The sequence below is a fragment of the Chiloscyllium plagiosum genome, unplaced genomic scaffold, assembly GCF_037043375.1.
Source record: "Chiloscyllium plagiosum isolate Xiang-an unplaced genomic scaffold, Cpla_swu_hap1 HiC_scaffold_2, whole genome shotgun sequence".
Lineage (NCBI taxonomy): Eukaryota > Metazoa > Chordata > Chondrichthyes > Orectolobiformes > Hemiscylliidae > Chiloscyllium > Chiloscyllium plagiosum.
Window position 1 is genome coordinate 11,477,857 of NW_028270140.1, and position 17,204 is coordinate 11,495,060.

Here is a 17,204-nt window from a genome sequence, read left to right on the forward strand (position 1 = left end):
TTGAGAGTGCAGTTTAAAAGTGTACTGAATTCTGTGGCTTCCTTCATAACGCCAATTCGTTTACAAGTAACTTCTGTACGATGTTATTTCCGTGCAGTTTCGCGAACACTGATTGCACTGCCTTCCCTTCCAATGCCAAACACCAACCGACAAAATGCTAACTGCAACAAAAATACAAAACTCGGATCGAGCTCCTGGACAGCTGTGCAAAGCTGCGATGAGTCTCATGACCAGCTCACCCCGCATTCAAATGAACAATTATCTATTCTCCCAACAAGCTACCTTGCAATTCATCTAAACCAGCAGCATTTTCAGTCACTGCAGAATCGCTAATCACAGCTAATGCAGTCCAGTCAGCAAATAAAAAAAAACAGTCCCAGCACGTCCAATCTTGCCTACATACTGCTCAGGAGTCTGTAAACACTGTGGGAATGCGCAAAACGCAAGAACATTAAATGCGAACTTTCCTACACTGGCTCTCGTTCAGCATCTGCTACATGGAGCGTTTAAATCCGTTTGCTTTCATTAAATCGCTCAAACGTGATTTGCAACGTACCAGGTCGATCAAAAACCGACTCAGGAGTCTATGCTAATAATCTTGTGAGAGAGAGAGAAGCGGCTGCTGTTTGACGCATTGCCATCTTCCTGCTGCCGGGGAGCGATTCTGAGGGAAAAGCTCATTGCTCTGAGGCGGAACCTTGTAGCTCACTCCCAATCCAACTCATGTCCCCCTTTTCGCCCCCTCCACTTGAAATCAGACTCTCAAAGACACAATTCTCCAAACGTGCTTTGTGTATTCAAATATGCCGCGTTGGTAACCGTGCCTACTGCTCCCAGACAAAGATTAATCCCCTTTGGCTTTGGTTCCATAAACGGCTTTGCCCAACCAATGCTTGCTTTTTTGACCGGTTCCATCCCAGAATGCTGACTGATATTGATCGTTTTCCAGATGGGTTCACGTGTTATTCCCCCCCGTGGCTTGTGTAGAGATGAGATGGCGCTGTGTGTCTCCAGAGAAATGGGAATGTGCTGTTGCTAAAGACTGACTGTGTGTGTGTGTGAGAGTGAGAGTGCTGTTTGTAGTCAGTCCCCCTCACAGCTCCTCCTGATGGCTGAACATTGGCAGCAGCAGCAGCAATACAAGACAAACCAGCGGATAGCAATCCACACTCCAACTCCCGCCTGCTGCTGAACATCACGGTAAGATTTTTCTTTTATCTTCAGGTTATAAGTATCTACAAATGCATCTATCTGGAATGTAAATACAAGCAAAACACTTGTCCCCTGCGTGGTTTTGTGTCTCCTATCATTTTGTTTGAAATTACAGCGCAATGTACAGATTATTTCCGCTCGCTGGCCCTCTGTTAAGGAACACTGGTACACAGTAGAATTTTGGTGCATTTTTAAAAGGATCAAACCTACAGCGTCCCTGTTGATATCAGCCTTTGAGTTGTTCAAAGCTGAATTTGAATGTGTTTGAGTACGGCAGAAAATGAGTGTAGTGTCCTATACCTTTAGGAAACGGAACGTTCTCTGTGCTGTTGTAATGAAAGGCAGTCCGCTATGTCAGGGTCATTTTACCTTACTGTCTGGGCTAACAGTGACATCCAGTTCGCTTCAGGCTGCAGAGCCAGCTCTGATCAGGCACTAAACAGTTCCTTGAATAATTGTCCCGCAGTGAACCAGCGCAGTATTTCCTATGTTCCCAGTTGGATTCTATCCCCTCCCTCCCTCTGCCTTTCTGATCTTCCTTCAAAGACAAAAGGGCAAGAAGCTTTCCTTATAAAGTGACGTAACTGGAGACTACCAGCAGTTAGAAACAAATTTGAACTGATCGCGAAGCGAATGGTTGAGCTTGCTATAGTCCTTGCGTGCGTTTATTCGCTGAGCTGGTGTTGTTGGCAGCGATGGGGTCAGCGCTGGTTTTTCAGTGGCTTTCGGACTTTACATGATACTCTGCGGCTTTCCCTCCAGAGATAACAACTTGCATTTGGAGGCTGCCCTGTCTTCAGCCGCCACCTTATTCATCTCTTCCTCCTCCAACAGCCGATCTATAATCCAGATCTTCAAAGGCGTTCTGATCTCGGCCAGCCTCTTCGGGCTGCATTTACCAGCAGGGAGGGGTCACTGGACTCGGATTAAAGGCCAAAACCTTGGCTGGTTTTATTTTCCTTTCCAGTTCCAGCGCCTTCCTTTTCTGTTGAATACGGCTCAACACACACTCTCGAGAGAGGCTCACTTTTCCCGGACCATTACCCAAACTGACCGCTGTCGTTATCGCTCCTGGTAATGTAGAATGGAGACATCCTTTTCATGTTTGACTGCAGTAAATGTTTATATCGTTTAATTCAATTTAATGCTTTTTTAAAAAAAATCAACTAGTGTAGGTATATAAGTATGTCGATAGATATATCTATGTGCATATGTGCCTATGTGTAGAGAGTGTGGTGCTGGAAAAGTACAGTAAGTCAGGCAGCATCCGAGGAGCAGGAGAGTCGACATCAGGAGCCCTTTCTGATGAAGAGCTTATGCCCGAAACATCGATTCTCCCGCTCCTCGGATGTTGCCTGACCTGCTGTGCTTTTCCAGCACCACACTCTCGACTCTGATCTCCAGCATCTGCAGTGCTCGCTTTCTCCTATATCTGTTTATGCAGATATATCTGTGTGTAGGTAGATATGTAGAGGTATATTTATGTATAGAGATGTGCGTGTACTGTATATAGGAGACAGGTATGTATGCAATGCTTAAGGGGATTGATAAGGTAGATGTTGGATAGCTGTCCCTCTTGGAGACCGTCTCCTACAAGTGAGAGCAGGTAGGTTCGAAACTGAGATGAGGAACTACCTGTCCAGTCATAGGCACGGACAGCACGGAAACAGACCCTTTGGTCCAACTCATCCATGCGGACCCGATGCTAACCTAATCTCGTCCCATTTGCCAGCACTTGGCCCATGTCCCTCTAAAGCCCTTCCTATTCATGTACCCACCGAGGGGCCTTTTAAATGGTGTAATTGCACCAGCCTCCACCACTTCCTGGGGCAGCTCCTTAACCTGTCCCTGAGGGTTGGGAATCTGGGTGGAACTCACTGGCCCAGAGTGCAGTGGAGGCAGAATTAAAGGGGCAGTTTCAGGAAAGAAATCGATAGGTTTCTGATGAAAAGCGGGATAAAGGGCAGTGGGGGGGGGGGGGGGAGCAGGCAGGAGAGTGGAGCTGAGACTAGGATAAGATCAGCAGTGATCATGTTAGATGGTAGAGTGGGTCGAAGGGCTGAATTGCCTACTCCCGCTCCTAATTCCTATGATTGTGCAAGAGCTGCTTTATTAACCTTCTACATAGGCCTGTGTTAAGGAGCCTCTTTTAAAATCCAGTATCACCTTGTTCCCGCAGGAGAGAGGAGTTCGCACATCAGTCCCGCAAGCAGGAGAAGGTCCAAGGTTCATCTTCAGTCTTGTCGTTGGAACAATCCCCTTGCCACCGCCATGAAGACAATTGGTGCATGAAGACACTATTCCCATCGATCAAGCTTAACCAGAAGGAGATTTAGATTCGGTGAAGACTAAAGGCTGCCATGGAGTCCAAGAGTCCGCTGCCTGAGGTGATGGAGCCGGCTGGATGTTGCCGGCTCAGCGCCGGGCGAGCGTTCCAGCGGCACAAGCAGCGGCTGATGAGGAAGCTGAGGCTGCCGCGGATCCTGGCCTTCTCCCTTGGCGTGCTGGCCCTCTGCTCTTTCTCTCTCCTCTTCAGTGCCTTCGCCTGCACGCCAGCCAACCCCGGAAGCCCCCCGCTCAAACGCAGAACTCTGCTGGGTTTCGAGGAGAAACCGAGGTTTTCCAAGCTTCAGAACCTCACCCCCAAATCCGACTTTGCTTTGAAGTACCAAGTGCGGGCGCCCATAACATCTTTCAATAATGGAACCCAAAGTGGGGACTATCCCCACGATATCATTTCGCTGGCCCAGAGAAGGAAAGGACTTGTGATACTACATGTCCTAGGCATGATTTATATGTTCGTAGCCTTAGCTATAGTATGTGATGAATTTTTTGTACCCTCATTGACAATTATTACTGATAAACTGCAAATATCCGATGATGTGGCAGGGGCAACTTTCATGGCTGCTGGTGGGTCAGCCCCAGAACTCTTCACCTCTTTGATAGGAGTGTTCATATCTCGCAGCAATGTTGGGATTGGGACGATAGTGGGCTCTGCCGTCTTCAACATCCTCTTTGTCATTGGGATGTGCGCCCTATTCTCTAAACAAATCTTGCGCCTCACCTGGTGGCCACTGTTCCGAGATGTGTCCTTTTATATTATTGACCTGATTTTGCTTATACTTTTCTTCCGGAGTAATACCATCGTTTGGTGGGAGAGTGTAATTTTGTTGTCAGCCTATGGAACCTATGTGGTCTTCATGAAGTTCAACGTTGTGCTGGAACGATGGGTCAAAAAGAATTTAACCAGGAACAAAGTGGTGGAGGCAACAGCAACAGCAACAGAATGTGATGAAAAGGTACATGTGGTTTAATTTTACAATTAATAGTCAGAATTGTCTTGTCTGTATTGACTAGTTTGGAATTTGAAAACAAGACCAGACTTTCAGAGTTGTTAAAAATGAAGAGCAAGTTTTACACCACGGATGAGTCATTTGTGTTGGTAGGGGTATATGTCAGTGTGTCAATGCTTCATATATTTTTGCATCATTGAATTGATTAAATCATTTTATGAATTTTATTAGTTATGGTATCTGAGATAAACCATGTTTATTTGCCTAGCTGTAAACTCTATTCCTAATTTTGGAACTTTGTTCTTGTTTTGCTTTCAATTATACAAAAAATGAGCATATATATAAACTTTTAAAATATCAGACTGTTAAATTATGGACCAAGTGTGTGGTGCTGGGAAAGCACAGCAGGTCAGGCAGCATCCGAAGAGCAGGAAAATCGACGTTTCGGGTGTAAGCTCTTCATCAGGAATGCCTGCTCATTGCTGATGAAGAGGTTGTGCCAGAAACGTTAGATTCTCCTGCTCCTCGGATGCTGCCTGACCTGCTGTGCTTTTCCAGCACCACACTCTGGACTCTGATCTCCAGCATCTGCAGTCCTCACTTGCTGCTTCTTCCTGTTAAGTCATGGGGATTTGCTGCAAATTTAGTCAGGTATTGTAGATACTTGGCAGGGGCTCCAAATATTGAGCTGAGCTGTGAATAGTTGGGTACAATTTCTATGAAGGTTTTTTAAAAATAAAAGCACATGTCAATTGACTGTCATTATGGTTTAGCCAAATGGTCTTCTACATCTGAATAGATGCCTGTCGCTTTTGAGAATCAAGCTACCTTTTTATATTATGTAAAGTGGAGGACGTGGCTCCAGTTGACCTCTTGGTGACCACAATACGTAAAGTCATTATTGGGGGGAAAATGTTAGAGATACCACAGTGAGTGAAGGAGAGCCTAAACAGTTTCTAGCAAACACTGTGCATCAGGCACAGTTTTAGAACAGATTAGAGAGAACTTTATTCTAATCTGGTGTACGGTGTCTGAAAAGAGGATACTTGATCCTAACTTTGATTTGCCAAAATGTTTGATTTCTTTTGAGGGTTTTATTTAGGTTTACTATTATTAAACAGTAATTTCACGAAAAGGAACAGTACTTCCAAGTTACCATTTTTTTTAGAATACACATGAATAGCATGTTTTGAAAGAGTTATACATTTATCAAGATGCATTTGTATATACTAATAGTTTTTTAAATTGCAAAGCATCCACGGAGTAACAGCTGGCCAGGTTAAACAATTTACATACAAATATTTGTTGAAAAAAACTAGCAATGAGATGCGCAGGATGCATGATGTCAATATTTCCATTGAGTTATTCTTCAATAAATACTTTAATTTTTCTTGGTAAGGGTACTATTTCTGCCATCTTCTGATCCCACACTTCTCCAGACGTTGTCACATTTTGTCATGGTGACATGTTTTTAAATGCAGAAGAATTTTGAATGGAAGTACTTTCTCCCCGCTTGCTATGATGATGTGGTTGAGATTGACAGCCTGGGCAATTACGTAAGTGAGTCCATACGTTGCCACATGCCATTATGGCTTTGAAACACTGAAGTTTCCACACATGTCCAATGAATGAATTCCTGTTATAAAATGCCTCAGTTCACAGTTTGCTAATGAAAGGACACTGCTGACTGCAGCCACAGAGTTGGGCCCCTCACAATGTAAAAGTGTGTGTCAGCATAATCTTTTTCTACCTGAATTTGAACTTCTGTACTATTATCAGTGTAATACATCCCACAGTGATGCAGCCAGCCTTTAGAAACTCAGGATGATGAGGCATATACATGACCAGGCGAAAAGCATCAACTTTTGGACATCACAGCATTTACTGATTTTTCTTTGGAGAAGATCGCACCTTGAATTTCTTGGGAAATATACCATAGCTTGTGCAGTGATATTATTTAATGCATCTTTCTTACATTGGTTAGATGCTGGTGCAGTGTTAAGTGTTGAGCTGTGATAGGCTGGCATTGTAGAAGTTGCAGTATGAGTTGGTTTTGACATCAGTGTGAACTATGCTGGTGGGCAAGGTCAGATGCAAAGACTAAATCAGTTGGGAGAATGGATTTGGAAATTAATAGCTCTCCCAAGGGCAATGAACTGATGAGGTACTGTTGGCTGTGTTTGTATGTTTAGAAGACTTCCTGTTGACTGATCACACATCAGTGAAACTGAACATCGAAATATTCTTGATCTGATTTGACTGGATCAAGTTTTTATTGCGCTTTTAAATATCCAAGCAATAAAAACTGTGCATTATTTGAGAATTTAATATGGACCAAATTCAAATATCGTGTATGTACAATTGTTCGGATTGTGCGGAACTACTAAAGTGTTCTCCTGAGGATGTTCTTGGTGATCTAACAATATCAAATGTTCAGTAGAAATTTTTGTTATTGGTTCTAGTGACTTATGCCCTAAGGCACAAGTGGGATAGGTTTCATGAATTTGAAGATTACCAGTTTGATTTTGCTCACTTGTTATATATGTGCACTTAAAACTAATAAAAGCAGCATGATTTTTTTTTTATTTTGCAAGTTTCTGTTTGACTGGAAAAGTCCTGTTTTGCTTTGTCAGAGGTGACCATTAATGACTAAACTTTCTCTTCACTGTTAGGTTAGCAACATACTGGTTAAATTATTAGAATGAAAATTGTAAATGTCTGGATTATAATTTTCAGTTTGCAGGGTGCTGCAATAGAGAACAACTTGCTGTCCACATTGTAAAAATGGGCACATACAGAGCTTAGTGCACACTAAACTGCAGGACCAAAGGTGTGCTTAAAAAAAAAGCTTGAAACTTGATATGTCGGAGATACTTTTCCTGTGTGCACAATCAAGGTCTGAACTTCTTGTGGATAGAAGTAGGTTCGCAATGCCAAATTAAACAATATGATGTTAAAAAAAACACTCAAGGACAGCAGCTGTGAAGAGACAAATAGTTAACTTGTTCTAACTATAAGATTATTGAGGAATTCAAAGATCCTGCATATTAAATATTAACTGTACTCCTCTCCCCACAGATGTTGCTTGATGTGATTTGTTTGATTTTTTGCAGTTTTCTAACTTCATATTTCCAAGACTTGCAATTTTCCTTTTTTTAATTACAACTATTTCCAAACCATTTTAGCCCTGGGATTTATCTTATTTGTCACATGCAGCAGAAGGCTGAACTTCAGAAAGAGGATCATGTTTGAAGCATTATCCTGTCTCTGATGTCTGACCGAACCACTGTGTATGGCCAACGTTGGAATTCAAATTTTAAAAAGTAATTCATTTCTGCACCTTTAACCTTGTTAAGTGTCTGATAACAGATCATTCGAGGTCTACATTCTTGTTTTTTGCCATTTGCTTTTTATTGGGGATGGGAAGGAGGAGTGGGGGAAAAGTTTTTTAAGGATCTTTAGCCGCTTCTATAAAGTCAGGTTTCCCCACAAATCAAGGTTGCCATGTCTTAAAATGAGCTGGCACTTGTATTGACCAAAAGAAAATCCATTTACCATCCACTTGCATTATTCATTTCAGCATTGCCATTTAGTGCTTTTGCTCAAGTAATTTAGGCAGAAATAGCTACTGTCAGTGCATTTGAGTAAAGTGCACTGAATATAATAAAGGAACTTTATTGTAATGAAAACTGCTTCAATTTTTCACATTCACATACAGAATTCTCCACTAAAGCCCATGTGCCTGCTTGAGATTTTGTATTGAAAACTAACAATTCCATTGAATTTGTGTACTGTTCTCCAGCTGTAATAAATGGCTCAGGTTTTGGTAAGTTGCTCAGTAAATATAAATCTTAGTCGATACCTTTTGTTTTCCATTTACAGCTATCTCTTTGCTTCAGGTATCATTGTCATGTGTTGCATTGTGAATCTTAACTGACACCTCTGGTGGCCTTTTAAAATAGTACTTTTGTTCAGCACATACCCTGCTATCTGCCTGGGAAAATAAATTGTTTTATTAATGTGACCATATTTTACAGGCTGTTGCATGAACTCATAGTGGCCAAATTGCTTTTGTGCAAATGCCCTTGTCATAAAGCAGTGGGGACAAGGTGGAAATTTCCAAGTTCACTTGCGTTTTTGTTTATGTAGCAGATAAACTTAAGAGTTAGGATCAGGATTAGGCTGTTCAACCCCTTGAGCTTGCTGCACCATTCAATAAAATTGATATTGACCTGCAAGCACTTGTTTGTTGATTTTTGAAAGAGTTCTGTCTGCAGCAGGTATGTTCAGTGGGAAACCTGTCGCAATTTTGGCTCCTTGTACACTGAGTCACTCTGTACCACAACCCAACACAGACAGTAAGTCCTCACTGAAAATTGTGGTTGTATTATTGAAAATCTCAACTTCAAGTAAAACAATTGATAAAACTGAATTTAGCTTCTGTCGGAACTCCTTTTAATCTGGGGGAGAAAATGAAACGTCGTGTCCCCAGATTGAAATATTTTATGTTGCTGTATTCCTACATTGGTAAGTTTGAAGAAAAATGTAACTTGCTCCTTCCAGCAATGGTTTCTGGGTTCCGATTCAATCCAAAGCTAGAGGTGTTTTGTAGTGGTGAGTCCCAAAGGTTCGGACGTGCTGGTTTTTTTTTTGTAAATGTGCGTTTTTGTTTTTTGTTTTAATGCTTCTGATTGTTGCTTCCCACTCCTGGACACTCTAGCACCGAGATACAAGCAGCTTTATGAGTCACTTTAATCATTCATACGCTGGCTTTATCCAAAGTCAAGGCAGCTATATAAAGCTTTATAAATCACTACTGATGTCTCAGCTAGAGTATTATTCATTTATGCTGAAAATGTGTTGCTGGAAAAGCGCAGCAGGTCAGGCAGCATCCAAGGAACAGGAGAATCGACGTTTCGGGCATAAGCCCTTCTTCAGGAAAGTTCAGGCTTATGCCCGAAATGTCGATTCTCCTGCTCCTTGGATGCTGCCTGACCTGCTGTGCTTTTCCAGCAAAACATTTTCAGCTCTGATCTCCAGCATCTGCAGTCCTCACTTTCTCCTCGAAGATATTATTAATTTATGGGCACCATTGTTGAGGAAATAGATCATCAACCTTGTGCAGAGCAGGTGAGCTTCTGTGATTTGGAGAGACTGGAGCCTTAGCGCTCAGATTAAGGGGAGATTTAAGGGGTTTTAAAAGTTGAGGGAATTGAGAGGATGTATTGAAAAACACTTTTTTTTACTGGTAAAGTAATAGGTAAAGAAAGAGGAGATCTAAGGAATAATTTTAACTGCATGATATGGCCTAGAAAGCATCACTTGGAAAAGGGTTGTGTTGGGGTGGCAATGATAGCAGACCCTTGAGTAAATTTCAAAAGACATGTTGTGTCAGGCAGGACAATCTGAGAATCTAACCATCTTCCCTTCTGCATTAAATGGCAGCACCATTACCCAATCCACCACCATCACCATATTTGGGTTTACCTATGACAAGAAATTGAACCAGAGCAGCCATATGAATGCTGGGATAGTGGCACTGTCTTTGGGAGAGGAGATCAGAATGAGAGGTGATTTCCTAGAAATGTAATGAAGTTCTGAAAGAAATAAGCGGGGCAGGGAGGGGGGATGTGTTCCGTGGCTGAAGTCTGGAGCAGACTAGAAAGCCAACCTTTAGAAATGAAATGAGGAGTAATTTCATTGAGAATGGTGAGTCGTAGAGATGTACAGCATGGAAACAGACCCTTCGGTCCAACCCGTCCATGCCGACCAGATATCCCAACCCAATCTAGTCCCACCTGCCAGCACCCGGCTCATATCCCTCCAAACCCTTCCTATTCATATACCCATCCAGATGTCTCTTAAATGTTGCAATTGTACCAGCCTCCACCACATCGTCTGGCAGCTCATTCCATACACGTACCACCCTCTGCGTGAAAAGCTTACCCCTTAGGTCTCTTTTATATCTTTCCCCTCTCACCCTAAACCTATGCCCCCCTAGCTCTGGACTCCCCGACCCCAGGGAAAAGACTGTCTATTTATCCTATCCATGCCCCTCATAATTTTGTAAACCTCTATAAGGTCACCCCTCAGCCTTGGACACTCCAGGGAAAACAGCCCCACCCTGTTCAGCCTTTCCCTATAGCTCAAATCCTCCAACTCTGGCAACATCCTCTTAAGTCTTTTCTGAACCCTTTCAAGTTTCACAACACCTTTCCGATAGGAAGGAGACCAGAATTGCACACAATATTCCAACGGTGGCCTAATCAATGTCCTGTACAGCCGCAACATGACCTCCCAACTCCTGTACTCAATACTCTGACCGATAAAGAAAAGCATGCCAAACGCCTTCTTCACTATACTATCTACCTGTGACTCCACTTTCAAGGAGCTATGATCCTGCACTCCAAGGTCTCTTTGTTCAGCAACACTCCCTAGGACCTTTGGCATTTGTTACCCAGAGTTCTGTAGAAGCCTAGTAATTAACATCAAGACAGAGAATGATAGATTTCTAGTTACTAATGACATCTGAAGATATGTGGGAATATGGCATTGATTTTATCAGCCAAGATCTAGAGCAGTGCAGTTTTGAGGGGCTGAATGGCTTCTGCTCCTATTTTCTATAATTGTGAATCTCTCCCTCATACACCTGGACAGTATGCCACAATTGAAAGTTGAGATCATTAGAAACTCTTATTAGAAATTCTTTATAGACTTTTACTAGACAGGTTTATCAATGGATATGGATAGATTATGTGTAGTGAATGATTATGCTCACATTGAATGACAGAGAATGATTTGGCCAAATCGTGTTTCTGTGCCATTTTTTTCTCGAACAAGAATATCACTGTATGGTCTAAGTTACTTTGGTTGTAATTGGTTCAATTATCAAACATTTGCAATAACCTGAATTAAATATTGATAGGAAATTTTGGAAGGGGTGTTTGGGATGCAATGCCTGAAGTCCAAACCCCAGTTAATACGTTGCTAACCCATTACTATGTTTAATAGTATTCACTCCAATATCTTGCGCACTTGATAGCTATTGTATTTCTTTGTACTGCAGTCCTTTGGGGTGCCATGGTGGCTCGGTGGTTAGTACTGCTGCCTCAATGTCCGGGACCTGCGTTCGATTCCAGCCTTGGGCGACTGTCTTTGTGGAGTTTGCACGTTCTCCCCGTGTCTGTGTGGGTTTCCTCTGGGTGCTCTGGTTTCCTCCCACAGTGTTGAGAGTGTGGTGCTGGAAAAACACAGCAGGTCAGGCAGCATCTGGGAAGCAGGGGAATCAACATTTCGGGCATAAGCCCTTCATCTGGCAGTACAGTTGCTGGCAGATTATTTAGGCTTTGTCTAAATGGAGTGGTAGACAATACAAGATACTTGTGGAATGTTGGCAGATATAAGCCAAAGATGCTCCTGCCAAATTCTGTCAATTTGCAAGTATTGTCTCTTTAATGCAAGGTTTTAGCAATTATAATATTGGTAGCCACATCCAGTTCTGGTTCCTTAATCAGACTTTGGTTATGGATGTTAATGCGTGACAGAGGAAACAAAACAGCGTACACCTCCTTCAGGCTCCCCACCCCACCACCCAAAACCTCTTGACTCCAAGTCCTGTAGATATCTTCTCCTGATGATGGTGGTTGTTTGTAGAGCCTCTGGACTGACTGACTTGCCATGTTTTGGCAGATTTGTTTTTAAAGAGGTCTCCCCAACAATTTTGGCAGTCAGTGTGTGATCACTGCAACCAGCTGTAGCCTGCTGCAGCATGGTGTCAATTGAATCCTGTCTGGTTTGCAATGCCTGATGTTGCTGCACTCTATCTTGCAGAAGGTGATTTTTGTTTGTCTTCCCCAAGTCTCCCTCTCATCCTTTTCAGACTGTTTATCGGTGTCCATCATATCCCCTTTTTGTCTGTTCTTCTTCTTAGAACACAGCATTCTGTCTGAAGTACTGTCAGACCCTTCACAATTGGTCAAGCAATAGAACCTCACCTTCTCGAGGTTCATCTGCTCCACTGTGGACCTGGCTGAAGAGTGAGCTGCTTTACATCTGTGCTAGTCCAGGGTTACACCGTAACCATCATTGAAAGGTATCTGAAGTAGCAGGGGCAAAATCTTTGTAGGTATAGGCATTGTGGCTGCTCCCAGACTAGGTGCAAACTGCTAAGGATTTCACCGATCACTTAAACATTTATCAAGTCTTTTATTTCTCTTCACTTAAACTCAGCTGGTTCTATTAGCGCAATCATAGAATCCTGACAGTGCAGATAGAGGCCATTCGGTCCATCAACAATGTGCCGACCCTCTGAAGAGCATTCAACCCAGATCCACCCCATCCTATCCCTGTAATCGCACATTTACCCTGGCTAATCTACCTAGCCTGCATGTCCCAGGCACTACAGGGCAATTTAGCATGGCCAATCCACTAAATCTGGCCCTCTTTCGACTGTGGGAGGAAATTGGAGAACCTGCTGGGAATCCACACAGACACTGGGAGAATGTGCAATCTCCAGACAAGACTGGAACGTAATCTTGGTCCCTGGTACTGTGAGGCAGCAGTGCTGACCACTGAGCTACAGTGCTGTCTTATTGTGTAAGCTATTGTGCCTTGCAGTTGGGGGAAGCCAGCTATATTGCTGAATCCTACTGCTCAGGATACATTACCTAGGACTCCCTGGACAGTGTCTCTCTGTTAAAGCCCCTCACGTTTTTGGATTAACCTCCATGATGACTGGTTGCATTGGGCCTGGACTGATCGTGAATATTGTCCTTAACTGAGCACCAGTCTGTGTTTGACTTTGAGACTTGACCGTTTGGTTGAATCACCTGCAGTGTGTTTGCATAGGCACATGCTGTAGGTGTGAGATTGATGTAGCACTGCCGTGCAGTAAGCTGTTTACCTCCCTATTCACAGCTGATCAACATGACAGGCTGCCTGGCTTGAAATAATGCTCAGCAGCAAAGCAAGTTAGAAGTACCATGAAAGGTCAGCTGAGGAGACCAAGTACTAATAGGTAGGGCTGCTCTAAGCAGCCAGGTAAGTATTAAACAAGTCAACGATGAGAGAGAGAGAGCAAGCAAGCAGCATTGAAATGCAGCCTGTTCCAAATGATGAGCTGGATTCCTGACCCTGTGTACACTCTGGTTGCGGCAACATGTCAATAATAGTCAATCCTGCACTCAGCACTGGGATGTACTGAGTTGATCAGAGATATCATGATGGTTATAAGAGGCTGGCATGTGCCAGGTGTCAGTGGACATGTGATTCCCTGGTACATTGTTGCCAGCTTCCAGAGTGGAGGTCTGGAGACTGGCCTTTCATGTTGGGAATACTCCGTATATAGTTTCTGGGGATGTTAGAATGGGAAGGTGCATGTCATGGAAATGAGATTAAGTAATAATGAAGATGATAATCCCAATTACTGGCTTCTTGCCACTCACAAACACCAATCTCTTCTTGACATCCGAAACTTAAAGATGTAACTTGTTGCTCCTGACATCAAGAAAGGCCTTTCCTCAATTTCTTACATGATTCTGCCCCAATTTCGGACCAGACCCCATGTTATTCAGGGCCTGAGAAGATTTTGCCCCAAGTTTCTCTGTACTGACCTGTCCAGGACTGAGTTTGGAACTGCTGACCCTTTGCTGCAAAGTGCCCTATAGCTTCTATGGAATGATGGTGTTCTTCAGAAAGGAACAGGATGCAATAAATGGGCAGTTACATTGTGGGCACAATTCATATGGAGACATAAATGGAATGTATGCAGATCCTTCATAGAAGTTTATAAAGATGCATATGACCCCTATGAGTATACAGCATATCTTAAACTGGAAATTGTGATACTGGCCCCACCGATGTATAGAACCCAAATTATGCCAGTTACATGAAATATAAGAATTCCTAAAAATGATAGACCCAAAGACTTTCTAAATTTCTTTTCCACCAGTATAAATCTCTGACTGATGCTGGCAAAGTTAAAGATAGCACTGAAATGGGTCCTTAAATTATTTGTCTGAACACCCTCTCCTCCATTTGCCATGGATTTTCTGCAGCAGAAGAGTGGGGAATTAAATGCTTCCAAGTATCAATTACGTTTTATATGCACTTTTTTAACATGATGAAAGGGTTGCAAGGTGTATCCTGCATTTATTTAATAAAATGTGATGTTGAGCCAGTTGTGACTGTTGTATTAGCGCCTAAAAACTTGATCAGAAAGGATTTTTAAAGTACACAGCTATCAATATTTTGTTGGTCCTTGAGTGTAATTACTGTCAAAAGAACCAGAATTGAATGAGCCAGATATTGGAGGATAGTGGGGTGAGGTCATAGAGGGCGTCAACAATAAGGATGAGAATATTGAAATAAATCATTGTTGGTTTGGCAACCATTGTGAGTTACGGATGATAGACAAATGAGTCTTGGTATGTGTTAAGGTGAGCTCAAAGTGGTGGATGGAGGGTAAAAGAGGGATTGCTGAAGTTGAGGTAAATATTTTGCTTGTTCCATAACTGCTAACTGAGTTAGGGACAGGAACTGAATTGACTCACTTTCCAATTCTTCTACTTCTCTGTATTGTCGTTTGTTCTGACTTCCGTACTGTTAACTTCAACTCTCGCTTTCAAGCTCCTGGAGACAAAAATATATCATCTTCTCATCAATTAATTCATTGAATACTCTCACCTTGAGAAATATCTCGAATTTACTACTTGTTCAGCAAAACTGAATCAATTCCAATTATTTTTTTAGTAACCTGAATATTTATCATAAATGACTTTTCCAAATCACAAGTCCACTTGTATTTAATGACAACTTAGCAGCTAAGCATTGTCCCAGTGTGTCAGCTAATCTCTTAGACTTCCCCTCCCCTCCCCTCTTATTTTGGCTTTGTATCACATCTATCTTACGACTTTTTAAAATCACCGTGTTATAGCCTTTTGCAAAATATTCTACAACAATCATAAAATTGTTTCCTATTGTATTTAAGGGATTCTGCGTTCTGAGTACAATTTCTGGTTTCCATGGATTTGACGACTTCTGCACCAAAACAAAATGACTGCACAAAGCATGCATTTTTGTTCTTCTATGAGGTCTCATTGAAACCTGGTTCACAGATGCCTGTTGCAAAGGCAACAAGTTTCTCCTGTGTACAGTTCATGGTTTTTCAGGATAGATTGTGTCTATTTCTTCCTACATGCCTAACTGATTCTAAATAGGCTGTATTTTGTAGAATTTTGTCATGGTTGGTGTTAACAACAGAATATGACCATAATGAATGACAAGGGCCTCTACCACTCAGGATGTTTACAGTTCGGATGGTGTGATTGATGCAGTCTTAAACGTAATTCGTGCTAACGGACATGTGAAAATATTAATGCCCTGTTTGGAGTGCAATTCATAACATGAACAAGATCATAAATAGTCCATGTGCGTTTCTGTATAAAAGTCAATTGGACAAGGTAGTAATTATTTTTTAAAATTATTTTAAAATTCTTTTTGCATTAACCTGTTCATAGACATTTTGACACTCCTCTGGAGTAGTGGGACTTGAACCTGGGTCTGCTGGGTTAGAGATAGGGACACTACCACTGCACCACAGGAGCCTCTTTGACAAAATATAAATTGTTTTAATTTAACCTATTTTTCTATTCAACTTGTTCAAAGGTTTTGTTTTGCAGAAGTATATTTTATTCACACCCAAATTCTGCATACACATACACTGTTACTAAAAGTTAGTTCTGTATATTTTTTGCAAGTCGAGACAAACAAACATTATAGTTGCAACAAACCCAACAACATTTCTTAATTATGTCAAGTACTGTTTACATGTATTTGAGGCATTGATGGGATCTGGTAACTGAATGGATTCCCATTGTACTTCGGTAGAAAGACAGTGGTCTTTCCCCACTGCTCAGTGATGGCAGCTGTCCCAAACTTTTGTGTACCACTCAGCATGTGGCCCTGGATCCAGGACTGTGTCAGTCTGTAACATTCAGTTGAGGTCAACTCCTTCCACTGGAAGACTAAGTTTCTGGCAGATCACAGAGCATCTTTCACAGAGTTGATGGTCCTCCCAGGTGCATTCAATGTTTGTTTGTCCCCGTGTGTGTCCTAGGGAACAGCCCATATAGCACAGAGACCTGTAACTTGGACCCAAACTCTGCAGCTACTCCAGCAATGTGCAGTAGGTGACAGTGTCTAGGCTTCCATGATGGATCTCATGGGTAGTGTCCTTTTAGCCAGAGAACACCTCTGGCACACCCGGACCAACCAACCCAACCACCCCGTGGCTCAACACTTCAACTTCCCCTCCCACTCCACCAAGGACATGCAGGTCCTTGGACAACTCCATTGCCAGACCATAGCAATACAATGGTTGGAGGAAGAGCACCTCATCTTCCGCCTAGGAACCCTCCAACCACAAGGATGAACTCCGATTTCTCCAGTTTCCTCATTTCCCCTCCCCCCATCTTGTCTCAGTCAAATCCTTTGAACTCAGCACCGCCTTCCTAACCTGCAATCTTCTTCCTGACCTCTCCAACCCCACCCCTACTCCGGCCTATCACCCTCACCTTGACCTCCTTCCACCTATCGCATTTCCAAAGCCCCTCCCCCAAGTCCCTCCTCCCTACCTTTTATCTTAGCCTGCTGGACACACTTTCCTCATTCCTGAAGAAGGGCTCATGCCCGAAGCGTCGA

General features: G+C 42.6%; 1 protein-coding gene across 6 annotated transcripts in view; it reads left to right on the top strand.

The window, feature by feature from the left end:
* The first annotated feature begins 458 nt into the window (after window positions 1-458).
* slc24a2b (solute carrier family 24 member 2b) overlaps window positions 459-17,204 on the top strand; it is a 298,506-nt gene continuing 281,760 nt past the window's right edge. For 4 of the 6 annotated variants that reach the window (XM_087994581.1, XM_087994585.1, XM_043719046.2 and 1 more), the window contains exons 1-2: window positions 459-1,200; window positions 3,392-4,511. In XM_087994581.1, coding sequence (XP_087850707.1) covers window positions 3,573-4,511 — 939 coding nt within the window. In that variant the 5' untranslated portion in view covers window positions 459-1,200; window positions 3,392-3,572. Of the gene's footprint in view, window positions 1,201-1,732; window positions 2,287-3,391; window positions 4,512-17,204 lie in introns of those variants that run through there. The other 2 variants (XM_087994583.1, XM_087994582.1) reach the window with 2 other exon arrangements.